A 27,930-nucleotide genomic window follows, 5' to 3' on the forward strand; every position below is an offset into this window, starting at 1 on the left:
TGACACCCTTGTCCATCCATGCAAATCCTGTTCTTCGCTCACACCGACATTTGCAGTTCAAAGCCCTAACGACTGTTTGTTGTCTATTACCGATTTTACTTTTGACACGTATTAAAATGGAAATCATGGGAGTTAGGTGAGAAGAAAAACCTCATCTCCTTGTTCATTGATCATGTCTTTCTCCTCTTCGTCCATCTGTTGGTCTTTATCCTGGTTCTTGTGATCTTTTTTGGGGTCTGCTGCATCCAGGTTGTCATCTTTGGCAACCAACTCAGACTCACCCTGAAAAAAAACATATGACCATTCATGATGTTACACAGAGAAAACTTTAACTAAAGCTTTCTGGTGGCTGCTTTAAATAAATGAAGGTTTAAGATTGGATGCAAACTGCTCTGTCATATGTACTTTTTAAATTGTGTTAATGTTGTGGAGATACCTGATCCATGCCCTGACCAGACTCCTCCTCCTTGTCACTTCCTTCCTCCTCCCCCTCATCATCATCATCATCATCTCCCCACATTTTTTCATCCAGTGTATCTGTCTGGCCTTCACCCAGGTCACCCATTTTTTTGTCCAGTTCTTCGTCGTCCTCTTTATCTGATTCCTCGTCGTCACCTTCAAATCAAGCAAAGAAATGCAGAGAAAAAATTCAATCATGGTTACCAATTATCTTGTATAGAACCAGCTTGGGATTCCTCTGCTATCCAGCATAACTGACCTGGTTCTTTCTCATCAGCGTCGCACATCTGGCCATCAAAGTCCTCTGACATCTCAACGGCATTGTCTTCTGACTTAATATCCTCTTTCTCAGGCTGTTCAGTCTTTTCTTCCCCGTCCTTGAAGGTGTCCTCCAGCTAAAGGAAGCAAAGGGCAGGAAGACTTGAGTCAAAGTAAACAGTCATACAGTTCACACTACTTAGATGCCAGTATTTTCATCACCTGATCTTCATTCTCGATCTTGTCGCTGACATCTTTCGTGCCCTTTCCCTCTCCTATACCACCACCTTCATAATCGTGAAACTGTTCTGCTCCTTCTCCATTTCCAGCCATAAGCTCCTGAGGCAGGCAGAAACCCTGAAGGGGACACCACATCAACTGCTTAGTTAAAATTACACTGATGGCATTATTATTTCTTAAATAGGACCATGTGAGTACCTTCTGAGCGAGTTCAGTGAAGATGCTGGCCAGTACAGACAGAAGTTTGCCTGTGCTTCTATGTGCTCCCAGTGACACAGCCAGGTAGTAGCATACAAGGTCAGAGTAAATTCCTAGTAGAGGCTCCAGACGAACCAGCATCCTGCACGCCCTGTTTACCTCCTAAAAGTCAGCAGAAACATGTTAAGGTGAAGAGATTCTGAAGACAAAAAAGCCCTTTCATTGCACCTAAACAGATTTGAGTGCACTCAGACTTCCATTCACAGGTTAATATTTAATTCATTTAACCTATAATGAACTTATACTTTGAAAGCACATCTCTGAACAGTTCCAGATGTTCTTGGTACCTGGAAGTGTGGCGGCTGAGAGGAGTCCCTTTGTGTCTTTAGGTGGCACAGAAGCCTCTCCAGCCCAGTACTAACATCTCCCACACGCAGAGCCTCCACCTCAGCCTCCAGTTCCTCCTCCAGCAGGCGAGTCAGGTGACCAGGCTTTAGCAGGTCCTCCAGAGGCTCCTCCTTGTCCTCTTTGGCACCCTCTGAGATAATACATAAACGGAAGAGGTAACCATCATTGCATTATGAACACTGTATATACACTTGAACTGGCTGGAAACAGCCATATGCCAATGGCATGGTTGTAAGACCTACTAAGGATTTTATTCGCAGGATAAATTAAAAACACTTAGAATAACTGCCCCATCCACCACTGCTCTCTCCTCCCTCATCTCCACCTCACTCTCTTGAACACAAGTCGGGGCTCTAATATTGAAAAATGTGCATAAACATGTTTATATTATTCCAGCAAGTGTCCATTAAAAATACATTTAAAAACAAATATAAACAAATTTGAATTCATTCTCACATTGCTCGACTATTATATCACACGAGGCCAAGATTAATGACATCTACAGTAAGTATCCAGTTAGGCACCCCATTACTTTTAGGGTCAAGCATTAAACTAATATAATGCTTTCTGACTACCAATCCAACATTTTAACAGGTCCTAGGTTACCACTGCTGGTTTGAATGCAACCTTCTGACCTCTCTTGGTGTCTCCATGCTGCTCCCTTTGTTGTACTCTCTCCCGTTTCTTCACGAGTGTCTGGACAGAACACAACAATGTGTTGATGTTTGCTTCAAGCTCAGCAGAGAACTCCGTACAGAAGGTTTGCTGGTGATCTGTAAGGGAAATAAAATAAAACATGAACTGCTGACCTATCTGAAACACTGTTAGTTATTCGTGCAGCTGCTCAGTGCTTTGACCTGTGTCATCGTGTCCCAGGGAGAGTACATGAATCCTCCACGTGGTGAATTCTGTGACGGTGGCCTCCACCTGTCCTCTCACATACTGGAGACTCTGGATTACAGCTGGTTGGTTGTCTGGAGTGCCGACACACACATCTGAGGTGAAGACCTGCTCCACAATGGGCATCTGAGCCCCTATAGCTCCCAGACGGTTGAAGGCCGAACAGCATTCGGTAAAGTAGTTCCTGTGGGAAACAGCAGTGCTGTTGCAACCGTTTTGTATTTGTTGCTGTAATGTTAGACTTGAAAAACGCCAGACAATAATGTCTTACCATGTATGAAGAACACCATCAGAGATTGGCTGTGCTGCACAGTCCAGCTCCACCTTCAGGCTCTGCGTCTGCTCCAGCATTGTAGTGACACGCTGATGTAGTTGGCACCATGCAGCGTCACCCCTCCTCATCAAGCAGCCAGGGGGTTGTCGCTGCGCTGCCAGTGGGGATGGACACCTCAGAGTGTGCTGCTTGCAGCTGCTCACCTCCTCCTTCTGAAGGTCTTCGGGGCAGCAGTGCAGCAACCAGGCCAGCTGCTGCAAAAGGGTATTACACTGGGCTGCGAGCGCTTGGCCCCTCTTCACCCAGTCCTGGAGAGAGGCTTGGGGTGGGAGGGTGCAGCCTGGCTCCTCACTCTGGCTTTGTAGGTGGGCCTTGATGCCCTGGACATTGTCAGTTAGCCTCCTGGGTGAAGTGATAACAATTAGGTTAGATGCTGCAAAGTTTCCATGGCAACATCTTATTTTTTTAGTTTGATATAAAACATAAATCTAAAAAGAAATAGTAATGATGTTCTGACTGAATAGCCTGTGATGCACCTGTGCCACAGCAGCCTTTACTTCTAAAAGCAAACCTACACTTTGACATATAATGTTATACTAGCGTACTGACCTGAGATGGACCCATTGTTCAATGAGTTTGGCCAGCCGTCGCCTCTGTTTGAGGAGCAGCTTGAAGAGGTGAGAGGAGAAACCCCTGCATCGCTCTACATTCCCCAGACCCAGCTCCTACAGCAAACATTGACACACATGCATCACAATGAAGATAACACATGCTAAACTTTAAGTTCCTCATTGTGATGCTTGATTTTCATCTAGTTCATAGGTACAAGTGTAAGTTGTGCATGTCGCACCTTAGCAGCGTGCTGCAAAGCAGTCTGCAGGGCAGTGTTCCTGGCCCAAGACTGATAGAAGTACTTCTGACAGCCATCCCATGCTGTCAGCAACTCAGCAAACAACCTACAATAGGAAAAAAGAGAAAACAGTGTCTCACTGCAAAACCAGAGCATGTCCACACAATTACAGGCGACGCTGTAGTTGGCCTTTGAAGCTCTTTTAATCTCTTCATTGTGCAGTATGTCACTGGCCATCTGTTCTGTAAAGCAATAGCTAGCTACATGTGTTGCTTATTTGATAGAATACATCCACACACTTCACGATTACATCTGTTCTTGAGTGTTGGAGTGTAATTCGTTTAATGTTGAGGTAACTACTGAAATATTAAAATCTACATTAATATTGTGGCTTACTTCTGTGTTTGTTTTAAGAACTTCAAAATAAAAGCACTGTTGCATGACAGAAAGATTAACCCTCATGCAGCGCACGAGGCACTGATTCAGAACAAGGCCTCTGTAAATAAGTTCTAATTACATGCTCTCTGCATTCTCCTGAGTCTTGACAGCTGAGAGAGCGGTCGTCATCTCCAGCGGCTGCATGTACAGAGCCTTCTCTGCATATGCTGTCCTGTTCCATATTAGGCCTTTGCGGTACGACAGACCTTAAAAGCCAATCATACAGAAAAAAAATTAATTCTATTTTTAAAAAAAAAAAAGTATAGAAGTTAATTGAAAATGTAAGTCAGTGTGGGGAACCGACCTATTTCTGTGAGCATCTTGAACAGGTCAGACAATGCCCTCTGTTTCTGCTGTAGGATGTGCTTTATCTCAGCTTTCTGCTTGTCTTTATCTGCTGATGTGTTTATTGTGAGGCTCTGCAGGTCCCGCAAGTTGCTGATAACCTCGCCTGAAAGAAAAAATATTTATAAAGATTTTATTTTTTTTTTTACATTTACAGTATATATAAATAAAGGTTCACACACACACAGTCCATTTAGCTGGATTTGAGCAGACAGCATGTCTGAACACCTCAGCATTTGTTTGGCTTCTTCTGTCACATCATCAATAAACACTAGTGTTCCAGTGTCACTGGCAGCCATACACGTCCAAGCCATCACACTGTCTCTGCCGTGTTTTACAGATGATGTGGTGTGCTTTGGATCATGAGCTGCTCCATGCCTTCTCCATACATTTTTCTTGCCATCATTCTAGTAGAGGTTAATCTTGGTTTCATCTGTCCAATCAATGTTTTTTAATTTATTTTTTTTAAACAAAGTTCATTCTAGCCTTTCTGTTCTAATGGTGGTGCGTGCGGTGCAGAAGCCTGACCTTCCATGATGGTTCCTGACTGCTCCTCTTCTGCTGCCTGAGGTATCTTTTATCCTCACTAATTTCAAGCTAGTCTTTTCCTCACTTTGTCATTATGAGGTATTGTGTACAGAATTTTTGAGATCAATAATGAATTTAATCCATTTTGGAATAAGTGCGTAACAAAACAAAAATATGGAGCATATGAAGCACTCAGGCATTTACAAGAATACTCAGGTGTATGTTAACACAATGTCATATTTTTCCCAGAAAACAACATCCTACGATCCCGAGGTCAATGTGGTGACTGTAACTCAGAACGCAGAGCTAATGTACTAATCGGAAGGTTGGGGGTTGCCAGACAAGGGAAGGACAATGAAATGAAGACACTATTAGAGCATAAAAGTGCCAACAAAAAACCCCAAAACAAAACAAACTATAATAAAATAAAATAAAATTAAAAAAAAAAAAAAAAAAAACACAACAAGAAGGGAATCGTATAAGTTGCTTGGAAGAAATAATATGTAAGCACGGCTCATCTCTGCAAAGTTGCCAAACCATGTTTGGTGAAAACTAAACGTATCCGAGCCATGCAACATAACAGTGACTCCAAGCACAGCACCAATCTACAGAATAATGATTCTGGTGGTTGTTGGTTTAGTTAAAATCCAGACTTCAATCCTTAAGACAGCTGTGCATAAATAAACCCACCAACCTTGATGAACTGCACCAAAATTCCTCCACAACATTTTGAGAGAATAGTAGTCCAACTGAAAACGGCCACTCGTCAAGGTTCTTGCTGCTTAAGGTGTTTCCACAATTTATCCAATTAGATGTACTTTTTTGTAGTTTTTCAAAGGACTTCATAGAGTGCTTACATGACTGCAGTTGTAGCCTGCAGTAGTAGGCTTCAGTAATCTATACTCTAATGTCAGGACAGTCACAGGATGGTGTCGAGTCCAACAACATAACTGAATTATTTCAACTGTGATTTTAACTGTCCAGCAGTAGCTTTCTCACCAGTGAAGCAGTCCAAGTCTTCAGCCAGCTCAGGGACAGGGTTTTTCTTCAGCAGCTGGATGCACATCTTCTTCATCTTCCTGGACAGTACAGGCAGAGATATTTGTAGAGAAGAAGCTTTGAACCCTTCTTCTTCTTCTCCATCAGTCTAAAATATAAAAACATAGTTGAGTGATTAAAAAAAAATGTTGAAAGAGAAAATTAAAGACACTGTGTGTTCTGTGAGATCTGTACCTGTAGAATCCTGCACTTTAAAGGCAGGGTGCTCTTTAGCAACTGGTGAACTCGGTGGATGGGCATTTCCTGTGGGTTAGCGTCCACACTGTCCAAGCTCGCGCCGCTTCCCTGCTCCACCAGAGCAGGAATACTCGGACCATTCAAAGCCTCTTCAAACTGCTTGATAAACTTGAAGAGTGTACTGAAAATCATAAGGCGATTACCATTAAAGCAGTCATTTATATATTGTTACACTTGGCTGAGGCTCAACTATCTTGACTTGCTACAGGTCAAGATCATTGTGGTCAACTAAAACTAAAAGTAAAATCTGGTGCAACAAACATTTTAGTCAACCAAATAAAAAAGACCCCACTAACATTTGCACTTTTAAAAAAAACTTAAACTGTAATAAAAATATGTATCAAATGTGTTTAGTTTTATTAATCTAGATAACACTGCTTAACAGCCAGATGAGGCGACTCTTGTTCATACTGATTTAGGATGTCCACACGAATCAATTCACATTGTTGTGTCTACTGGAATACTGAACCTTCCAACTTCTTGGAAGCTATTATTTAAACAGTAAAAATGAAACTGAAACTAGACACCTGAACCTGGAAGCTAACTGTGAAACAAATGCCGGCCACATACCGATGGGTCTTCTCCACTGACTGTTTGATGGACCAAAAATTGACATCATTCCATTTGCAGATCTTGACAAAGTCCTAAGAATACAAATTCATATGTAAGACAATGACAGAAAACTTTGCAGTGAAGTTCAGAGATTCAGAGGCAAGTTTGAATAAGTGTTAAGAGTTTGATAAGATTTATAAGGATATACCTTGAGGTCCTTTTCAATGGTCTGCCTGTGTTGAGTAATTTTGGTTTGAATGCCTTGAGAAAACTGATTGTAGTATTTGTACAGGTTCCAGAGAAGACTGGACAAAGGCTCTGTAAAAGCAAGCAGTTCTGTGTCAGAATAAACTCAAGTACATGTTAAATGACACCTGAGATAAAAACAAAGTCCACGGTGATGTGAAATGTGTGATTTCAAAATTTCAGCAAAGGGCCGTTTCAGTGCTGGTCCAGTAAGCAGGTCTGAATGTGTAGTGTACAGGAAACAGCAGTGATAGCTGACCTTGCCCGGACTGCGGGGGGACCAGCAGGAGGTGGCAGTGGAATGTGAGCAACATGTTCAGACGAGTGTGGAACTCCCCCAGGGTGGAGCCCTCCAGAAAGGCCTGAAGGGTGGAGGACACTGAAGACAGGGAAAGGTATTCTACCCCTTCAGCTGGAGAGGAAGACAATAATAAATATCTCTTGGCATCCTTTATTTCCTTGTGCTTTAAATTTGAAAGTGTGAAGTTAAATGCACCAGTATTTTCTGCAGTTTGCATCTCACAGAAATACAGACAGAGAAGCAGAGATAGATCCTCGCTTCCCTTCAGCTGATAAAATTTACACCTTTAATCTGATATCCCCCCCCGGAAGATTTATTTTATTATATTAATTTTTAATTAATTAACACCTTTAATAAGACCACCACACTGAGTCAGCACGCACGGATTTGTTAGCTCGTACCTGTACAAGTCTCCGTCCTCTGTTCCTCTAGGTATCGCTCCAGCAGCTGGTAGACAGAGAACCAGTGTTTGGTGGACTTCTCTGTGTGACGCTTCATTGCATTGTCAAGACTGCGCGACCAACAACTACAACACAAAAACTAGAGTTAAAAAGCTCCTTATCACAGTGCTTAATTTATGAGCTAGTTAGTGATTGGTTTATATCCAAAAAGTAACAAGTGAATGGATTTATTCATCTTTGTCTTACCTGAGCTCCAGCTTGCGCCACTGAATAATGAGCTGTGTGACGGGTTCCAGTTCCTTCCGCAGAGACACTGAACGGCTGGCGTTATTCTCCCAGTCCTAATGAGGGGAGCAAGGAAAATCAAAGAAAACAGAAATAGATGAGCCCTGTACAATAGGCTCATTTGGATGACCCAATGTCTGCTATTGATGGGCCTCGTTTACTAAAGTACGTAGCAAAATCATTGCTATATGTTTACAAAAAAAGGAGTGACTGTGTCAAGTTACAAATGAAATGTGCCGACAGACAGAGGGGTAAAAATGAAAGGTCATCAGACCATAAGAAAGAAAAAAAAAAAAAATAATTATATATATATATATATATATATATATATATATATATATATATATATATAAATAATCAACTTCAAAATACTGTGTCGCCTTGTTCACAAGATTTTTAGGTCACTGCCTGCCCACCCGGCTGAGTGACGACAATAACCTGTCAAAGTCTCATCTTTTAATGACTCATGAAATGTGATGCACGAACATATTTCGACAAACAGACTCAGTAACAGACTCATGCATAAGTTTACGCAGAGATTTGTGCATGAGGCACACTGTCACTCATTTCTTTTACAGAAAATCAACACTTCTTGCTACTGAGGGTGCGTGATTCAGGAGATCTCTTCCTGACAGAAGTCACCTGTGCTTTGCTGAGCAGGATCTCTAGGCCGTTCAGAAACTTAGCCACCGGGCTGGCCAGATTGAAAGCCTTGATTCTCTCCATCACCACATTCAGCTGAAAACACCACATACACATACAGGAATATATGTCAGAAAAACAGAACAAAGTGTAACAGTTGGGATTCTTTACACTGTTCCTGTGAAAGCTGAATTAATGAATATGTATTTATTTGAATCACAATTATGCAAAAATGCTGTATCGAAACCACTTATGGCAAACTTACCTGTTCGAGGGCAGGGTGTCCAGGCCAGTCCTCTAGTCTCTGCTTCACTGCCACACTCAACTGTTCCAACACAGGGAGACAGAGAGAGGCCTCGCTCATGTTAGGGTGCTGGTAGAAGTCATAGGGTCCGTCAGGGGTGATGGCCAGACCCTCGCCACCACCAGAGCCCTGCACAGTGTTCTGGAGGATGGCAGAGAGCAGCAGTTCACTGCCTGTCAGCTGCTGGTCCAGGTCAGAGTCTGAAGGGGGAGACAGAGGTTTATACAAGTACACTGGAACTTTGTTACAAGAAAAGGATGCATACAGGCCAAGTTACTAACCAATGAGGTGATAGAAGTGTGACATCACTGGAGAAGCAATCTGATAAGACGAAAGCAGGGCTTTGATGTGTTCTTTACTGTGATTGGCTGGTGCTGTGCTCTTGTACCAAAGCGATTGAGCATATCCCAGACACAGGCGCTGATGAACCTGGATCACTGTATTCAGGGTAGCGGGAGAGAACGCCTTCATCTCAAAAGACTCTTCGTGGGTTTTGTCTTCGAGCCCTTCTAGACTTGTGCCAGCTGCTCCTTCTAAACTTGGCTCAGACACGATGTCTGCAAAGTCCTGGATTCAATATCGACAGAAATTGAGCTTCAAGTGGATATTTATGCTTTCCACATGCAAACAGCTTTTATTTCATTTGGCCTTAAAATATAAAAATGATTGTACTAGATCATCACCATATGATCCAATATGAGATATGATGGTTAACGTTAGGATCGGATAATCAGAGAATTGATGGGTCATTATTTGCTGTACAACAGCTGTACTGCAGTACCTTGTTGAACTGAGGAAACTGTCGTCTGAAGTCTCGCTCCTCCTGTTCATCCTCAGTCAGTCCTGAGCCGTGCAGTCGGCTACGGCTGCGGTAAAGACTGGCCTCCATTTCTTCATGCTCTTTCCTTCGCCTCTCTCGCTCATCCCACTCATTCACCAAAGCCTGTAAAGAATGACAATAGAAGGAGCAAAGGAAGAGCAGATTTTGCAGGATTTAACAGTTTGGAACAGAAAACTATTTATATTTATTTAAAGTCATTAGGATGACATCTCTCCCAGTGAAAAGTCTTAAAATCCTGACCTGACAGATGTGTCTGAAGATGCTGCGTGCCTCGTGGCTGAACTCTCCCGTTGACAAGGTGTGACACTGGACATAAAGCAGAGCACTGAGTAGCAGAGTGCAGGACTGAGGCATCACACATGCAGTGTCCTGCTGGGGCAGAAGTTTCACCAGGCTGCGCAGAGTGTCCATACAAACCCTGGAACACAGAAAGTCTGCCCGGACCAGGTACGACGGCAGGCTCGGGGACAGGAATGGGAAAGCCAGAAGGCAAGACACCAGCCTTGGCAAACCAGGTACAGGATTTAGCAAGGCAGCCACCTGGGAGGCTACCAGCCTCATACCGTACCGGAGCTGAAGGATACCCGTCCTCACTGGCCCAACAACATCAGGATAAAGGGGATAGTCCTCCACCAACCTCTGGCAGAAACGCTGCTGGGAGTTCTGCCAAACAGCCTCCTCCTTCAGGACGGCCTGGACTGCTGACTTGGATTTTGAAGCCGAGGAGCCCTCCAGCGTATTGAGCAGCTGGGACAGCAGGTCCTGTATGGCTGATGTCTGACCAATGCTGCACAGGTAGTGCTGGAGCTCCTGGTACAACTGACCATACTGAGGCTCATGAGGACGACAAGCCTGCTTCCTGGAAAGCTCAGCTATCTGCTCCTTCACCTGCTGCATGCGGATCCATAGATACCTAGTAAAGCAAACATCAGGCAGTATAACCTAGAGCTCATTGCATTGCTTCTCAAATACCTTTTATGGTGGTATTAATGACTCTTTCAAAATGACAGCCTTTGTTTGCTTTTAAAAGTTAATCTTCTTAACAGCGGCTGGTTGTCATTTCATCCAAACGCACAGTAAACATTTGGCTCAAGAGTCCTTAAATTTGCTTAACTACAACTTAAAGTTTGAGAACCCCACAGAATTACTAGTATTTCTAAATGCGTCACTGCCGATAGAATAAAAAAAACAAAAACCAGAATCAAATTAATGCACAATGACAAATTATATCAACTCCATTCCCACAGTAAAATCTTCAGAGAGGAATGGGAGTAGTTCTGATTTTCCCTGTGACTTTGATGCAACCGTGACATGCTGAGAGATCAGCATCCAACTCTTACCTGATTCGAGGATGCTGGAAGCCATCAGTTGTGCTGCTCTCCTCCAGTTCTGCTCCGGTCATCAGCTGAGACCACAGGCTCCGCCCTTTCCATTCTTCCTGAAGCAGAGCCAACTGCGACAGACAAAAACAGAGTACTTTTGAGTGTTTTATTGTAGAAAGTACTCTTCATCCACCACATTCCATCCTCTAAAAAAACCCTCATCAGAAAATAACATGTTTGAACATGATCTTATAGTGAACTTGGAGTTTATTGTTCAAACCAGAAGACCTCATGTTTTCTTCTAAAGCAGTCTGAAAAGAAAAGGTTACCTTTTTAAAGAAAATTACTTACAATGAACACTACTGTTACATTCACATGAAGCCAATGGTTGTGTGTATTTATACTGACTCAATTACAAACACTTTACACCTTTGTCAGGAGAGTACTACAGACCTCCTGCTGAGCATAGTTCAGTTTGTAGGCTCTCTTTACAGCTGGGTCAAAGATGGTCTGTGGTGTCCACACTTTGATCTGCAGCAAGCCCATGTTGACCCAGAACACTCCAGAGCGAGCCAGTGAATTGGAGCCTTGGACTTTGCTCTGGACATATTGCTGCAAGCAGGTAAGGCAGGCTTCTACCAGGCCATCAGGGAGTAGTTTAGGAGGCAGGAAGTCTCTAAAGACCGTCTGGATCTCCTGGGCAGCAATAAGAGGGTCAGGGTCTTCCACCAGGCTCTCACAGCTCTCCATGTAGCCTTCCTGCAAGGTGGGAGGCAGCACGTCAGCCATGCTTTGAAGTTGCCGACGCAGGACTGCACCTTGGAGCCTAAAGTCAGTACCCCTGAGGAGAGATAATGCAACTGTCATCAGCAAAGCCCAAAATAAAAATTGCTGGTTAAGGACATTTAATGTTCCATTATACCTGAAATCAGCCAGCGCACGGATGCTCATGTTGTCCCAGAGCACAGCAGAAAGATCCTGCAGCTGCTGAATCCTCCCTTTCCAATCCCCAAGTCTGACATTGGAGAGGGAGAGAAAAGCCTCTCCTGAAGGTTCCCATGAACCACCCGTCTTACTACAGCTGAGCACTTCCAGTACGCAATGGGACCGCACTGCTTTGCTCAGCAGAGCTGGACCCTGGAAACCATATTGCATAAATGTATTAAACAAGCAGAAAACCAGCAGTGTTTGTGGAACAGCGAGTTTGGAGATATTAATAGCTGTTACCATGTTATCTGTTCCTTGGTGCTGCTTTGGATCCGCCTGGGTCTCAGGATGTAGAGGGTCCCATTTAAGCCAGTGCTCTGGGTTTGAGGTTATGCTGCAGGTCCACAGGGAGGATAGAGCCTCCGACAGAAGCTCACACCATACCAACGGCAGCTCCTCAGCTGGCTGGAAGATAACACATATTTCAGCTTTCACATATTTCAGCTTTAAATGGGGATTTTTGTTTGAAAGGCTAACTTCTGGACATGAAATGTCCCGTGTGAGAAATGTGAGTAAAACTGTTCTCAGCAATTGGTTCTTAATGTTTCAACCAGATATAAGTTGAACAGTTGTGATGTAACAAACTCTTTTAGCTGAATATCAACATTTTATATGTGGTCAAACAATAACTACTGACCCGGTCACTACTGAGCAGGAACCACAGTGGCTGCAGCTGTCTGACATTCATCGGGGTGGACTGGAGGCAGTAACGAAGATGTCTGGAGAGGTCGCGACGTATGCAGTCCTCGGCCTCCTGGTCACTGCAGGTCAACATGAGGAGTTCAGTATACAGTCCATCAACAACATCCAGAACAGGTGCTTTTCTATTTTTGATTACACGACAAAGATGAGCCTTACCTAGGAGAAAGAGCTAGATGCAGCAAGTCTGTGCTAAGTCGTAGCTGATTTAGGACGGCAAGTTCCTCCATCAGGGGCCAGAGCTGGGCCCTGCGGCTGAGCTGCTGCAACTCCTCTACGGACAAAGGGACTCCGTCTGTGGACTCGTCATGCTCCGACATGGAACAGACTTCCAAGAGCCCTCTGGAGGTCATGCAACACTCCTGCTGCTGCACACTCGACACCAACCTCTCCATCACCCCTTATGGGAAGACATATGGGAAGCATGCCATCATGTAATGTTTCACATTCAAGCTCCTGAATGTTTTAATACCAAATGGTATTTCTAAAAGATTTATATTGTATTTAGTTGAGAATCTTGAAGCAACTCTCTAGATTCCAGAAAACATGTTCAACAAAATCTGACTCTAAAAATAAAGTTCAAGATCAACTCCGAGATGGCAACTGAACGTTCCTGTTTCAGCACAGATGATCAAAGTAAATTCAGTAAGCCGAGCACGTGAGTTAAGCACACAGAAACAAAGCCATCATCAACGGAGCTCCAGAAACATGGAGGCTGTACAGATTGTATTCTGATTCTGACGATATATCTGTGATGTAATCACAGTCACTGTTTTTATATATTGAAAGTATATAAGAATCTTATTCTGAGTCCCATAAATATCCAACAATCACATTTTATGGCAAAAGCTTTTCTGCAACTCAAGCTCACCTGACTTTTGAGGGTCCAATTGGTTGTTTGCTAAGAGAATGAGGCCCCAGGCTTCCAGGAGACTTTCTTTGATGTCCAGTCCGAGTCCAGCACCCTGAAGTCGAACCAGCTCTTGCTTCGAATGAATCATGTTGTTGTCCAGTTTTAGATCACTCACATCCAGGGCTTTACTCAGGAGCCTGAGCTGAGATGCACACTTAACTACTGACTCCAGCTGAAAAGACAGATGGATATAGTTTCATCTCATAAATATAAGAATATAAAAGAGTGAGTGACAGATGGTACTTAAACTGGCTTTTATATTACTTTATTATTAGACCTAGCTGATGAATTATATCCAGACCTTAAAAGGAAGAGTTTTCCCCAGGGTTTTCTGAATGCCCTTCAGAGCTGTAGCTACAGACACTGGGGTGGACAGAACAGTCTGGATGGCTGTTGAGGTGGCCTGCAGCTCCTGGTGACCTCTATTTTTAGAACAGCAATTTCAGAAGAAAGTACTTCAGACTAAATAAAAATACATATACAAATACAAAATACTTGTATAAATGATGCAAGTATTTGCAAGAAAGGGATTTACTCAAACGTGACATCAGCGTCTCCCAGGAGAAGCTGTGGCAGTCGGAGGATGAGGTGTTTCTGGACCCACTGCCAGTGCAGAGACAGCACAGAGATGCCCTTAGAGTCGGGCATCAGTGTGCTACACACATCCCAGAATCGATCGAGCCACTGTAGCAGCTGCAGAATCTAAACGCACAATGAAAGTGTTGCAGTTGGAGACCATTCTTGTCAAATTTTAAGGTTGTATTTAAATAAAAGAAGAAAGCCAAAAAGAGTAGATTAAAGAGTCAGATAGCGTTCTAACCTCAAACATAATGTGGTCTGAGATGTAAGGTTGTCCGGTCTGAACAGCCTGCAGGATGAAGTAGCCCCACAACTCAAAGAAGGTTTGCAGGTGCATCAGCACAGGGTGTGGCAGGTGACCAATATCCACAGTCCCTGTGAGGAGGATTTGGGTATTTGTTAACTTTTAGAAGCACTAAATTATATTCTAATATAAAAACCAAAGTGCATACCTTTACTGAAGGCCGTGGCTATTTGCAGTACAGAATTCGGACCAGACAGGTTGACAGCGCAAGTGCATACAACAGACCTCTCTTCTCTGTCCATCATCAGAACGATCCTAACACACAAACCGCTCATTAGCAGTCCATTTGTTAACACAGCAGATCTGCATAACTTTATATAAGACTCGGAATTAAGAGAATGGCTCCTTATTATTTCAAGAGTGGAAAGGCTAGATAACAATTAGTCCCACCTGTTGGCAACTGCGTTTAGTGCCTCTAGGAACTCCGTGTATCTTTCTTCATCCTCAAAGTTGCACTTGTTGGCCAAAATGTCCAAGTATTGCTTATTCCACCGCATATCCACCAAAATCCTGTATTCATCTGGCAACACAACATTTGTTTAGATGTTATCATTTATTGATAGATACATTCAGTTTTCTTGAAGTTTTCCTAAAGTCATCTAGTAGCAGAAACGGGCAGTAAATTAAAAAACAAACAAACAAACAAAAAAACTTTTATTAAAACTTCAATATTCTAGTGTGCGAATAGATTTCACTTTTCTTTCACCGAAGAACAAGAAAACTGTTTACCTGTGCTGTGGGGCTGGAGTAATTCTGCTAGTGACTTGCCCTTAGCAGCAAGCTTGCTACCAAACACAGCCTTTAAAGCCCTGTTTCCTGCTTCCACCTGGACCAGCGCGGCATCTGCAAGAGTAAACCATCACATTATCAGGGGATCTGGAGCACTGAATAGCCCTGCCATCGATTTGCAAAACAATTTAATTTGACTTTTTGACATTAACTTTGTTTCGAAGAATAAAGCACCTTTGCTGTAGTCTAAATGTTTGGGTTGTTTTGTGTAGTGTAGTTTGTTTGCACTGTAACAAACCAGGAGCATATTTGTGGCTCTTTCCCAAGTGTGACAGCCAGCTGCTGCGCATGATCCAGTCTCCGTGAGAGGCTCTCTCTGTGAGCAGTCTCACTGCTGTGGGGATCAGCCTCAGAGCATTTCCATCCTCCAGACCCCCCACTGCTTCAGAGAACACCAGGCCTTCATGGACACCGCTGTTCTGCAATACCCTCTGTAGGTCACTCAGACTCAGAGGCTGGCTCCTGCAGAAATAAAACTTGTGTAATCACTTCTTTAATGAGAAAATGTATGATTTAGCTGGCGTGACTAATTGATTTACCGTTTGCCTTGGAGGCTGAGTGTGTTCAGACAAAATAAGAGGACCTGTCCATCTCTGATAACAGTAGAGAAGCAGGAATCCTCTGTAGAGAGGAGGGCAGAGGGGAAGCTGTCAGGCCAGACTCCAGCACACAGCAACCCACAGCCCCATTCTTCTGTGTCCAGGATGCTCAAGTGCTGCTCAATCACCTGCTGGGCTTTCTAGGAAGAAAATGTACTCATGTTTATTCATCCTTTATGAAGGCTGACCATTTCAAATATTTCAGGTTATCCAGAGTTTCCCCTGATTTTCAGTGGCCTATCAGAGGCTATTAGGGTTGTTGAAGGGTGGTGGTGTCCACCCTTGACTGCATTTAGCTGGATCTGAGCAGACAGTATGTCTCTGAACACCTCAGAATTCATCGGGCTACTTTTGTTCTAATCACTAGTCTCCCAGTGTTGCTGGCAGCCATGCATGCCCAAGTCATCACACTGGCTCTGCCGTGTTTTACAGATGATGGAGCACCGAGGAAGCTATGTGAGAATGCTCTTTCTGGACTTCAGCTCAGCATTCAATCATATCATCCCGGAGATCCTGGTCCAGAAACTGTCTCACCTGGGACTCTCCACCCCCATCTGCCTCTGGATCAAGGACTTCCTGACAAATAGACCACAGTCTGTCAGACTCGGCCCCCACCGGTCCAGCACCATCACACTCAGCACCGGGTCTCCACAAGGATGTGTTTTGAGTCCCCTCCTGTTTACGCTCTACACATCCGACTGCTCCCCTACCCATCTCTCAAACACCATCATAAAGTTCGCGGATGACACCACAGTGGTTGGACTCATCTCAAGGGGGGATGAGTCGGACTACAGAGATGAGGTCAACAGACTGACTGAGTGGTGTTCAGTTAACAACCTCCAACTGAACACCACGAAAACTAAAGAACTTATCTTGGACTTCAGGAAGGGCAGAGCAGACCCGGCCCCACTTTACATTCACGGGAGCTGTGTGGAGAGGGTACGCTCCATGAGGTTTCTGGGCGTGCAGATATCTGATGACCTCTCCTGGACTGCAAATACTACAGCGGTGGTTAAAAAGGCCCAGCAGCATCTCCACTTTCTGAGAGTGCTCAGGAGGAACAACCTGGAGGAGAGGCTGCTGGTGACATTTTACAGAGCCACCATAGAGAGCATCCTAACGTACGGCATAACAACATGGTATGCAGGGTGCTCAGCTGCAGACAGAAAAGTACTGCAGAGGGTCATCAACACAGCCCAGAAGATCACTGGCTGCTCTCTGCCCAGCCTGGAGGTCACTGCAAACTCTCGGTACCTCAGCAGAGCTGGCAATATCATCAAGGACCACTCTCACCCCAGCAACCAACTGTTTGAACTATTACCGTCAGGCCGACGGTACAGGTCACATAAAACCAGGACAAACAGATTCAGGGATAGCTTCTTTCCCAGAGCTATCACCGTAGTAAATAAGCACAAAAACAATTGAACCTATTCCATACCGTCACTGTCATTATATTATGCTGCTATTCATACTGTCATTATATTAATGCTGCTATCCTGTATATATTGTACATACTATTGTTTGAGTACTTACGATTGTTTTTTTTTGTACTTTTTATATTTTACATTTATTATTGAAACTTGCACCAAGGGAGTGGCACTCCAATTTCGTTGTACTCTGTACAATGACAATAAAGGCTATTCTATTCTATTCTATTCTATGATGTGATATGGGCTGTTCTACTTTCTCCATACTTTTTTCTTTCCATCATTCTGGTAGAGGTTAATCTTGGTTTCATCTGTCCAATGAATGTTTTTCCAGAACTATGCCAGCTTTTTTCTTTTTTAAAGCAAAAGTCCAATCTAGTGACCAATCAAGTAGCTTGTACCTTGCAGTGAGCCCTCTGTATTTACTTTCATGCAGTCTTCTTTTATGGTAGACTTGGATATTGATACGTCTACCTCCTGGAGAGTATTTGTTCACTTGCTTGGTTGTTGTTGCCTGTAGAGAAGGGGTTTCTCTTCACCATGGAAATGATTCTGCGATCATCCACCACTGTTGTCTCCCATGGAGTTCACCAGTGCTTTCTTTCTCAGGATGTACCAAACCGCAGATTTTGCCACTCCTAATATTGTAGCAATTTTGCATTTTTCTTTTCTCAGCTTAAGGATGGTTTGTTTCACCTGCATGGAGAGCTTCTATCTATCTATCTATCTATCTATCTATCTATCTATCTATCTATATATAGAAAAGGTAGATAGATATGGATTCCTATACAATATGGAGAGATCGATAGAGAGAGATATCTTGAAAAAAAACATAACAAAAAAATACCTTCTGGTTGGCAGAATTGTGCTGACAGAAAGAGTAGGCCTCCCCACAGGCATGCTGCAAGGCGCTGGGCAAATCCACACCTCTCTGTAGCTGGCAGCTCAGCAGAGTGGCAGCATGAAGAAGAGAAGCCACTGATGAGGCTGGGGAGTCTAACAGGCAGAGGCCAAATGCTTTGATAACTGCTACAGACAAACCGAGGGCTTATTTATTTATTCTTATGCTGTTGGCACTTACCCCAGATAGCAGATTTAACGGCCTTATGTATTTCAATCAGCAGATCACACACACAGTCCCCGGTCACCCCAGCAGTGTGAAGCAAAGTCTTTAGGTCTAGTGTGTCCCAGCACACAGCTTCGTGTTCCCCTGGAATGTAAATCTCCACCCCTCTGTTCCTCATAGCTCTGGAGAGCTCCCCGTGCACAGGATCCATGGTCAGGAACAACCTGGGAAGAAAAACAAACAAACAAAAAAAACAAAACACACATATAAGAACTGTTGATGAATGGTAAATGACCTGTATTTGTATAGCGCTTTTACGAGTCCCCCCTAAGGACCCCAAAGCGCTTTACACACCCAGTCATCCACCCATTCACACACACATTCACACACTGGTGGAGGCAAGCTACAGTTGTAGCCACAGCTGCCCTGGGGCAGACTGACAATAGTGAATGCGACAAACCAGTGAAAGTTGTGCTTTTTTATACTACCTGAAGTTAGGGTGTGGGGTGATTTTGGGAGTGCTCCCATCTATGACACCACGTTCATTGATGACGAGTGATCCACCAGGCTCCAGCAGAGCATTGAGGCGATCCAGCACTGAGGCACTAATTACATAAATGCACAATCAGTGCAGTTGGTTATAGTGTTCGTGTCACGGCTGACTTTTATACAACTACAGTTCTTGCTTCACATTTCACAAGTAAAAAATGTTTAAGATGAGGGAGAACACAGTTACACATAATCTAACATTTCTCACTTGCAGAAGTTGACGTTGTCCATAAGCAACCAGTCGCCAGACTGAAGGGCCTGGACGAGCATACCATCCAACCACTCAAAACCTCCGTTTGTCCAGCCGTCCTCCAGCTGAGCCAGACGCTCCTTCAGCAGCGTAAAGTCCATCTGAAGCTTAGACATGTCTGAGGACAATACATGTAATGTTACAATATTTTACATACTTGACCAGCAAAAAAACAACAACCAAAAAACAAACCAAAACAAGACACTTGAAACTGTTCCCTTTATATTTTGTCTGTACTCAATAATTGGTTGTTACCAGTGAACACTTTGAGCTTGGTGTTGAGTTTCTGCAGCAGGAGGATGATAACCTCCAGCTTGTTCAGTGCCTCAGAGTTGATTGTTCCTCCAGTTCTTTGCAGTCCTTCCTGCTTCAGCCAATGGCAGAACAGGCCCCATGTCTGCAGCAAGAACTCTGTGTCCTGGATGCCACCATCAAGTGACATCAATCCACGCCTTATTACCATGGCAACTATGTAATCTACACTCTCCAGAACTTGCTGCCACGGGCGCATGATATCCACCTGCAATGAGGAAAAAAGGGAAAGAACGCAGGTTGACGTGGTCTGCTATTTTCAGGTTATAAACAAAGACCTGAGTTCTCAGTGTCACCTGCTCAAAGCCTCCCAGTAGCTCTGTGGTGTCCATGGCACTGTTCATGGCCATGATTCTGAGGCGATGTCCAGTCAGTAGAGAGAGCAGTCTCACCAGGCTGGTCTTTCCACTTGCTGTGGGGCCGACCAGTATGGTCATCCAGCCCATCTCCACACACTTCATCAGGGACTCCAGAGGCCTTAAGCACTGATGTGTGATGGACAGCGGTGTGTCTGGAGCCACATTGGCTCCACCACTGCGATGCAGCACAGAGTAGCCCACCTGCAACAGCAAATGATTGGAGGGTAACTTGCAAACTATGATTTGAAATGAAATAAAACAATAAAACAAGTTTTATTGTTTTGACAAATCAACAAACCTGTAGGTTGAATGGAGTGATGTGGAACTCTCTGGGGCCGCAGTAAGGCTCAAAGTCCTCCCCAAACACCTTCCTGAACACAGACAGCACCTATACGGCACGGGAGGAGGTTCAGTATTGCCACTGGTCATGAACTAAAGTATAACTGACTCCCAGTACCCAATAACTCAGGTGTGCACAACTCAGTTCAGCCACCAGCAGCAGTTTCCAACATGCTTCTGATAAGAGGTTTTTGCAGTGAAAGTCCTGCCATATTGGAGAACAGTCCTAGCCCCTCCTGACATGAATATCACCAAGCCAGCCAACTTGGTTTTAAGCTTCTGATAAAATCACAGTGGAGGTATTCCAATAGTGCTATTCGTTGCGATTTAATGTTCTTTTCTCTCCTTATAGGAAGTCAAACTGTTAGTCCGTAGGATATCGAGATATTTCAATAAGAGGAAATTCAAACTTGTAGTGGGCTAAACACAAACCCTTGTAGAACACCACATTTAACAGATTGAAAAGTCCAAAGTTACAGTTTCAGTACACTTGGCTTATGACAATGGAGTTTGCTTCCTCGTCTGAAGATATGCGATTCTAAATTGACTACATATGTGATAAGGAAAGAGCACTTAAACTGTACGTCATTCACATACTTAGCAGGCTATGAAAAAGCTGGTAAAACAGTTTACCTGAGCTTTATCAGACTCTGTTCTCATTCTGTCAGCATACACCAATGCCACATGCTGGCCTGGGTTAAAAAATCCAGGTGCTTGGTCAGCCTGCATAAGTTGACACCAACGGAACAAGTCACGCAGGTTGAACTCCCAGGGACTTCCTCTCTGACCCCAATGTCTGTCTTTACACACTTCCTGGACAAGCTGTGGAGAGAACACATTAAAAAAATGCATTAAAATAAAAAAGTATCCTTTATGCTTTTCTTTATATTTTGTTACATACAGTGCACATACATTAATGCTTTTGTGCATTAAAAAATAGCCAAAGTTTAAATAATGAGGTTAAATGGTAAATGAACTGGAATCACCCAATGTGAATTGGGTGCACTATCCATGGACTGTCAGTGTGTAAATATTGATGACAAGACCCAGCAACAGCACACTCTTTAAAGAGTTTACTTGGTTGTTAAAAGGGATCAATCTCATGTAGGAGTGAGCGGTTTAGCCACTGCCAAGTTGACGTAAGCATCTGGTGAAGACCCATACTTTGGACAATGCCTCTATCTGGCAATAGAGCTCACTGCTGGCAGACGGGCACCCCCTGGAGTGGAGTGGACAGTGACCACGCTACCTTTGTGGGACCATAAAACCAGCTTTACATGCTTTCCAACCTGGCGCTATGATGCAGAGTAATCAACTGAAAAACGCAACCCACACTAGCACCTGGTGACCGAGGTGTAAAATGTGATTTTCAGTCCATCACGGATGGCGTTTTCTCTGGTCTGGTGATGCATTATACCCAACACTCATCACTGTGAGAGATCCATGTCATATAACTCTAACATAACAGGAGGCTTGTTTATGTGACTTGATATTTCACAGAGACAAAAATGGTTTTGGAGTTTGAAATTCTCAAAACTGGACGACAACATCCAATTCAGAAAAGAATTCAGCAGATCAGTTTGTCTAGGTTTTCATGGCGGTATGCTTTAGATAATTCTGTTGAAATGTAAACCTCCACACAAGCCTGGAACCCTGAGCACTCAGTAAAGCGGACTGGATGGAGGGAACATATTGATGTGGTGACACTTACTGCAGGGTGTCCTCTAAAAAGAAAGCACACAGGAAATTACTGCCAGACAGTGCGATCCTGGTTTCACCAGAACAGATCAGGTTCATTTGAGCAAACTCTCATTAGGTCATCATGTCTTTTAGCAAGCAATTAGCCCACTTTTCCCTTAAAGCCTGAAGAAATGCACTGATGGATTTTGGCATAGACAAAATATAAGCATGGATCCATGCTAGCCTATCAATGGCACCCTGCTGGTGGCAGAGTAACAGCATGGAGATATTTCTTGACCTACGCTTTGGGTGCTTTAGTACCAACTGACCATTGTTCACATGCCAAGCCTACCTGACTGTTGTTGATGAACGAGACAATCGTCTCTGTCCACAGTGGACACATATTCTAAGGGTTGCTTCTAGCAAAGTAACACATCAAGTTGCAAAGCTCAAATCACTACAAACTAATTGTTTGACCATGAGAACGAGTTTGCTGTGCTCAAATAGGCTACACTGTCAATCCAATGCAGCGTCTTTGGGATGTGGGGGAACGGCAGATTCGCTTCATGGATGTGCAACCGACAAATAACAACCAACTGTGTGATGTTATTATACCAATATGGAGCGGAAACTCTAAGGAATGTTTCCAGCACCTTTTTAAATCTATGCCACACAAAAATTAATTAGTTTTGGAGGCAAAATGAGTCCAACCATGTTCTAGCATCAATGAAGTAAGTAGATATAATAAATGTGCGGAAAACCTAACAGAAACCAACAAAATAAAGGAAAAGAGAAAAGCATACCCTGTTACTGAATTCGACCATTTTGACAACAATTTCCTTGTCGATACTGGGAAAAATCAAGTCTCCTATGAACTCCATGTCCTTGCTGGTAAGCTGGTCCACAAAAACCTGGGAAAACAGGGCCAGATAAGGGTTCATGAAAAACAGCAACCAGAATATGAATGATGGAGTAGCTCATCTGGCTGATCCATCATAGTTCAGAGGTCATTTTAAGGTTACTTTGTAGAATTGGAGTGTTTTACAAAAACTGCCTACATTGTTTTTGCACAACTACACAACTTTTCTGAACAGGCACAGATGTCACCACTGTAGTTTTCACATGTTTATGGTGTGATAAGCAATCACAGTGACTGAAATTATTCACAAATAAAAAAAAAATAGCTGAAACCTGACACACCAAGTCTTCTTTTATCCCCTGCAACAAGCACATTATAAAAATCTTACTCTTAATTTTTACGTAAGTGGATCTGGTCAACTAAATAACTGTCTATTAAGACTATTCTACCTGCACATAAAAGCTTTTCTATGAAAATAAAAAAAATAAAATAAAAAAGCAAAAACCCTTAATCAGGTCTTACCTGAGTGAATCTGTTGAGGAAGGATTTGGGCAGCCCCTTACGCCCCCCACCTTGAGTGAAAGGGTTCTGGCATCCAAAGATCTTCGTCTTGTCATGCTGTACCTGAAAGCTCATGGCCAGTTCTGGAATGTAGATCTCTGCTCGGTGATCAAAGCAGGCATTAAGGCCTTCCAGCACTGACTGAGAGGCCAAGTTCAACTATGATGGAAAAACACCAATAATACAGCTGATCAGTCTAATCAGATTGTTTGGAGTTTGAAAAATGTTAGAGCAAAACTATAAAATCAGTGTACAAAACTGCAAGAGTGTTAAAAGAGTGATCCCTACCTCGTCCAGTACCACCCAGTGCCCTGCCTTCAAAGCAGCCAAAAGGGGGCCATCGCGCCACGCAAACTCTCCGCCCTTCCCACCCTCCACTGGGAGATCTGTCCCAAATAAATCGGTGACATCCTGCAGAGAGTGTATGTCATCATTACCAGAGGCTTTAGAGTCGAGTTCAGAGCACAGTGCTGAGCATGTCAATTTACCGTTTGCTCCGACAGGTTGATTCTGACCAGATGGTTTCCAGAAGCTTTTGCTAGTGCAGCCACCAGGCTGGTTTTTCCCACGCCAGGTGAGCCCTCGAGGAGCACAGGCCTCTGCAGCTTCAGTGCCCGCAGAATCCTCTGAGCATTCACTGCAGTGGTGCCTGCTGCAATGGCGTAGTTTGACAGGTTACGGCTCTCGGTGTGAGGCCCTGGAAACAAAGGCATTATAAGACATTACGCAAACATCAGTGAACTCATCACAAGCACTTAAAGAGTTGTATGTGTGTTATCATGGAAGACAGGTCCACTGTACACTATCGGTCAAAAAGTTATTCTAGTTATTTATTACAATTTAAGTCAAATGAATAGCTTGAAATGGTACAAAGGTAAGTGGTGAACTAACTGCCAGAGGTTAAATAAAGAGGTAAGGATACCCAAAAGTGTAAAATGATGTACATTTCAGAATGATACAAAAATGGAAGACAGACAGTCCATCATAACACTTATAAATGTAGGTGTTTCCTACAGAGAAACTGCAAACAAAGTCAAGGTGTCAGTGAGTACAGTTTCCTTCACCATTAAAAGGCACTCAAAAACAAACTCTGACAGGAAGAGGTTTGACAGACCCAAAGACATAACTGAATCAGAGGACAAGTTTCTGGGAGTTAACAGCTTGCATTGTCCAAGCTATGCCAGAACTGCCTCAGGAAAAAGAACAAGATGGTAAGCTTGAAAATAGGGAGTGACCAGCACAGTCTCCAGACTTAAACCCCATGGAGATGGTTTGAGATGAACTGGACAGAAGAGTGAAAGCAAAGAAACCTACAAGTGCCACACATTTATGGGAACTTCTGCAACAGATATGGGAAGAACTTCTACTGGTTTTTATTGTAGAAAGAATGCTTTCAGCTGTTATATCTGCCAAAGGTGGTTACTTTGATGAGTCAAAAGTTTAGAATACATTTTGGTCTATAAATTGATTCCTCCAATCGCTTATTTGTACTATGCTTTCATTTCAGAGTGCAGTGAGACATCAAAGCGGCATAATTTTCAATAAAAAAAAAACTGGAAAAATGGGGTGTTCTAAAACTTTTGACCGGTAGTATACATGAGCATGTGTAGTTTCATGTAAAGAAAGTCTTTGTAGAAGTGGTGCAGAACAGGATCCACATCTCGGAATAAAGCAGCTGTTCTAGAGCGGCAACTAGCCCTCTATGGGTGGACATAGAGCTACTGGATCACGTTGTACTGAACTTTATTGCACTAAAAACTCAGCTTGAATTAGATGACACACTATTCCCAACACTGTTAATGATTAATAAAATTAAAAAATGGTGTGGATATGTCCAGGCTATTCTAGCCCGGTGATTCCTTAATAGTACATTAAGGAATCACTAAATGTATACCTAATGCGATGTAGAAGGGATCAATGCCAAAGAAATCTTCTCCCCACTGAGGCTCCCGTGGCAAATTGCTGTCATACACTCTCAGGGCATCCATTACATCCTGGTCCAGCTTGGTCATCTTGCTTAGTCTCTGCTGCAGGAAGCTCAAGCACAGACGACGAGCAAGGAGGACACCGTCTGCACAGGAGGCTGTGGTCCCTGCAAAGAAGCCAGAATGGATCTACCAACAATTTCTTTCAGTGCCAAACTTTCAGCGGAATTTAAACATAAGCCGTCAGCTCACCTGAGCCAATGCCATCGATATAAACGAGACAAGCAGCGTGGATGAAGGCAGTAACAGTGTCCAGACGCAGGTCCCACTCTGCTTCATCTTCGTCTTCAATAGCTCCCATGGTCATGAAGCTATCTTCATCCCGCTCGCACACAGCATTGAGGAAGTTGACCCATGAAAGAATGTCTCTAACACTCAGGATGCAGCGGCGGCCAAAGTCCTGCTGTGTGAGCCACTCGATGAAGTCCAGCATTAGCTCTGCAACATCCCCACCTGTGTTCAATTAAAAAGTTATAGTCACCTGCTTGAAATCAGTCATTTTAATTATCACCTTGTTTAACATAACCTCTAATGAGAACTCAGTGGCAACAGCACACTATGGAAATTCCACATCTGCTACACAACTCGATATTCACTCTGGATTTTAGCTTTTCTTTATTCTCAAACTTCTGAGAAACGTCTATCTCTTTAAATGCTAAATAGTCTCCCATGTTCTAGACTCGAGGCTCTAACTACACCTGTTATACTGCTCAACAAAGTGTGTATTAGAGCTGTCTTTTTTAAAATGACTGCCTGCTACTGCTGGAAACAAGGTGGAATTGTGGAGACAAACCAGAAGAATAAAACTGAAGTTAACTAAAAAACATCATACATGGTTCATAACATAAAAGTCAAACGCTTTTTAAACTATGCACTTGGTCATTTTAAACCCGGTGAACTGTAAATGGGTTACCATCAAGAGAGAGGCCTGAGCGCAAGTTGTGTTGGATGATCTTAACCAGGTCACTGCGATTGTTGGTCTGAGGGCACCAGATCTCTGTGAAACGATTTCTTAAGGCTGGAGAGAGCTGTGAAGAAACATACATGCACAAGTATAATCAGATAACACCTATGTAAAGTTCCATCTCACACCTTCAGCACATAAATAAGTCCATTATCATGACTTTGTGTTTCACCAGCCACTCTAGGTATAATATGTGCAATGTACAATAAAAGGCAAAGTTTAATGTTTGTGACAGATCTGTACAACAGGTCTAATTTCTGCAATATTCAGATATTTTTTGCAGTGTAATGCTGCATAAAATATGTGTGGTAGGTTTAAAATGTTCAATGCGTGTTTTCTGGGGCTGTGACTTGCAACAGTTCACGTGATGTGTTTGTGTCTTCTTTGTTTTTGTTCTATTATAAATGTGGAAGCAGCTATTTTGTGCAGCATCAAAGTCTAACAAAAACTTCCCTACAGGAAAAACAGTAGCTTGTACCATTTTGCATCATTTCATCACCTCTTTCTTGCCAAAGTCTCCTCCAGGGTTCATGGTGGCGACCAGACGGAAATTTGCAGCTGCTTTTATCAGCTCCACGTCACCACGATCTCCGCTGCCCTTCTCTGCCAGTACAAGGGACTTCTCCGTCTCCAGAACACTGGTAGCAAACAAACACACTATCAAAGGTCAAAGCTTGTGCAGTGTTTTTAAAATTAAATGTTGGCAAGTTTACGCTCAGAGGAACTTTTCACATTCCAAAAAGTCAATTCTGTTCATTTCCTTACCTGGATGACTGAGCGTGCATCAAGACATAACTTTTCTTAAGTACCAAACAAGTGAACGCTACAACTACAAGCAATCGAGTGCAAATACAACTTAAGGTTGTATGTTAACAATGTTAACTTAAGACTTTTTGACCAACAGGACTCAGAAAGCTTGGGTCAACAACTCTCTTTCGGTTTCTGTTCCACCTCCACTGGCTCCCCCCAGGGCTGTGTGCTCTCCCCCTGCTCTTCATCCTCTACAGCGATGACTGCAGATCCACACAGCCCAACTGTCACCTGGTGAAACATGCTGACGACACAGCTCTCCTGTCACTGCTGTCAGGCCCCTCACAACACCACGGGCCCACTCTTCAGGAGTTTGTAGAGTGGTGTGACAGCTCCAAACTTAAACTGAACGTGAGCAAAACAAAGAGATGGTGGTGACCTTCTCCAGTAGGCAGAGGGATCTGGCTGCTTCAGTCACCACCACCATCCACGGGAAACCAGTGGGGGTAGTTGAGGAGTACAAATACCTGGGAACCATCTTTGACAACCTCCTGAAATTCTCTGCTAACACAGAGGAGATTCTCAGGAGGTGCCACCAACGGCTATACCTCCTTAGGAAACTCAACTCCTTTGGAGTCAGCACACCCATCATGATGACTTTTTACTATGCCTTCCTGGAAAGCATCATGGCCTTCTCCATCACCTGCTGGTTCCACTCCCTCAGCCTTCAGAACAGGAACAAACTGCAGCACACTGCATCAGTGTGCTCTAAAATCATTGGCCTGCCTGTCAGAACGCTGGCACAGGTTTTCAGCCAACAGGCCCTTAGACAGGCAGCCAAAATCATCAACGACCCCTCTCATATTCTTCA

General features: G+C 43.5%; 1 protein-coding gene across 2 annotated transcripts in view; it reads right to left on the minus strand.

Annotated features, from left to right (window-relative positions):
- mdn1 (midasin AAA ATPase 1) overlaps nucleotides 1–27,930 on the minus strand; it is a 57,375-nt gene that overhangs the window by 8,263 nt on the left and 21,182 nt on the right. The window contains exons 32-87 of one of the 2 annotated variants that reach the window (XM_040027243.1): nucleotides 26,809–26,947; nucleotides 26,259–26,373; nucleotides 25,538–25,798; nucleotides 25,255–25,452; nucleotides 23,849–24,057; nucleotides 23,649–23,771; nucleotides 23,322–23,519; nucleotides 22,744–22,851; nucleotides 20,894–21,082; nucleotides 20,220–20,309; nucleotides 19,859–20,122; nucleotides 19,506–19,770; nucleotides 19,209–19,368; nucleotides 18,940–19,056; nucleotides 18,467–18,675; nucleotides 18,233–18,381; nucleotides 15,899–16,098; nucleotides 15,598–15,821; nucleotides 15,300–15,413; nucleotides 14,961–15,090; nucleotides 14,719–14,825; nucleotides 14,508–14,641; nucleotides 14,229–14,389; nucleotides 13,989–14,109; nucleotides 13,646–13,859; nucleotides 12,934–13,174; nucleotides 12,713–12,836; nucleotides 12,316–12,480; nucleotides 12,011–12,225; nucleotides 11,542–11,929; nucleotides 11,107–11,219; nucleotides 10,007–10,679; nucleotides 9,707–9,868; nucleotides 9,207–9,492; nucleotides 8,887–9,125; nucleotides 8,622–8,717; nucleotides 7,941–8,035; nucleotides 7,695–7,819; nucleotides 7,252–7,404; nucleotides 6,955–7,064; nucleotides 6,765–6,838; nucleotides 6,132–6,315; nucleotides 5,898–6,045; nucleotides 4,330–4,476; nucleotides 4,105–4,231; nucleotides 3,588–3,693; nucleotides 3,347–3,462; nucleotides 2,735–3,139; nucleotides 2,421–2,647; nucleotides 2,199–2,336; nucleotides 1,503–1,693; nucleotides 1,156–1,317; nucleotides 940–1,074; nucleotides 719–854; nucleotides 437–615; nucleotides 151–282 (exon numbers count right to left, since the gene is read on the minus strand). In XM_040027243.1, coding sequence (XP_039883177.1) covers nucleotides 151–282; nucleotides 437–615; nucleotides 719–854; nucleotides 940–1,074; nucleotides 1,156–1,317; nucleotides 1,503–1,693; nucleotides 2,199–2,336; nucleotides 2,421–2,647; nucleotides 2,735–3,139; nucleotides 3,347–3,462; nucleotides 3,588–3,693; nucleotides 4,105–4,231; nucleotides 4,330–4,476; nucleotides 5,898–6,045; nucleotides 6,132–6,315; nucleotides 6,765–6,838; nucleotides 6,955–7,064; nucleotides 7,252–7,404; nucleotides 7,695–7,819; nucleotides 7,941–8,035; nucleotides 8,622–8,717; nucleotides 8,887–9,125; nucleotides 9,207–9,492; nucleotides 9,707–9,868; nucleotides 10,007–10,679; nucleotides 11,107–11,219; nucleotides 11,542–11,929; nucleotides 12,011–12,225; nucleotides 12,316–12,480; nucleotides 12,713–12,836; nucleotides 12,934–13,174; nucleotides 13,646–13,859; nucleotides 13,989–14,109; nucleotides 14,229–14,389; nucleotides 14,508–14,641; nucleotides 14,719–14,825; nucleotides 14,961–15,090; nucleotides 15,300–15,413; nucleotides 15,598–15,821; nucleotides 15,899–16,098; nucleotides 18,233–18,381; nucleotides 18,467–18,675; nucleotides 18,940–19,056; nucleotides 19,209–19,368; nucleotides 19,506–19,770; nucleotides 19,859–20,122; nucleotides 20,220–20,309; nucleotides 20,894–21,082; nucleotides 22,744–22,851; nucleotides 23,322–23,519; nucleotides 23,649–23,771; nucleotides 23,849–24,057; nucleotides 25,255–25,452; nucleotides 25,538–25,798; nucleotides 26,259–26,373; nucleotides 26,809–26,947 — 9,991 coding nt within the window. Of the gene's footprint in view, nucleotides 1–150; nucleotides 283–436; nucleotides 616–718; nucleotides 855–939; nucleotides 1,075–1,155; nucleotides 1,318–1,502; nucleotides 1,694–2,198; nucleotides 2,337–2,420; nucleotides 2,648–2,734; nucleotides 3,140–3,346; nucleotides 3,463–3,587; nucleotides 3,694–4,104; nucleotides 4,232–4,329; nucleotides 4,477–5,897; nucleotides 6,046–6,131; nucleotides 6,316–6,764; nucleotides 6,839–6,954; nucleotides 7,065–7,251; nucleotides 7,405–7,694; nucleotides 7,820–7,940; nucleotides 8,036–8,621; nucleotides 8,718–8,886; nucleotides 9,126–9,206; nucleotides 9,493–9,706; nucleotides 9,869–10,006; nucleotides 10,680–11,106; nucleotides 11,220–11,541; nucleotides 11,930–12,010; nucleotides 12,226–12,315; nucleotides 12,481–12,712; nucleotides 12,837–12,933; nucleotides 13,175–13,645; nucleotides 13,860–13,988; nucleotides 14,110–14,222; nucleotides 14,390–14,507; nucleotides 14,642–14,718; nucleotides 14,826–14,960; nucleotides 15,091–15,299; nucleotides 15,414–15,597; nucleotides 15,822–15,898; nucleotides 16,099–18,232; nucleotides 18,382–18,466; nucleotides 18,676–18,939; nucleotides 19,057–19,208; nucleotides 19,369–19,505; nucleotides 19,771–19,858; nucleotides 20,123–20,219; nucleotides 20,310–20,893; nucleotides 21,083–22,743; nucleotides 22,852–23,321; nucleotides 23,520–23,648; nucleotides 23,772–23,848; nucleotides 24,058–25,254; nucleotides 25,453–25,537; nucleotides 25,799–26,258; nucleotides 26,374–26,808; nucleotides 26,948–27,930 lie in introns of both variants that reach the window. The other variant, XM_040027234.1, reaches the window with a different exon arrangement.

This window comes from Simochromis diagramma, unplaced genomic scaffold (assembly GCF_900408965.1).
Source record: "Simochromis diagramma unplaced genomic scaffold, fSimDia1.1 OVJJ01000746.1, whole genome shotgun sequence".
Taxonomy (NCBI): Eukaryota; Metazoa; Chordata; class Actinopteri; order Cichliformes; family Cichlidae; genus Simochromis; species Simochromis diagramma.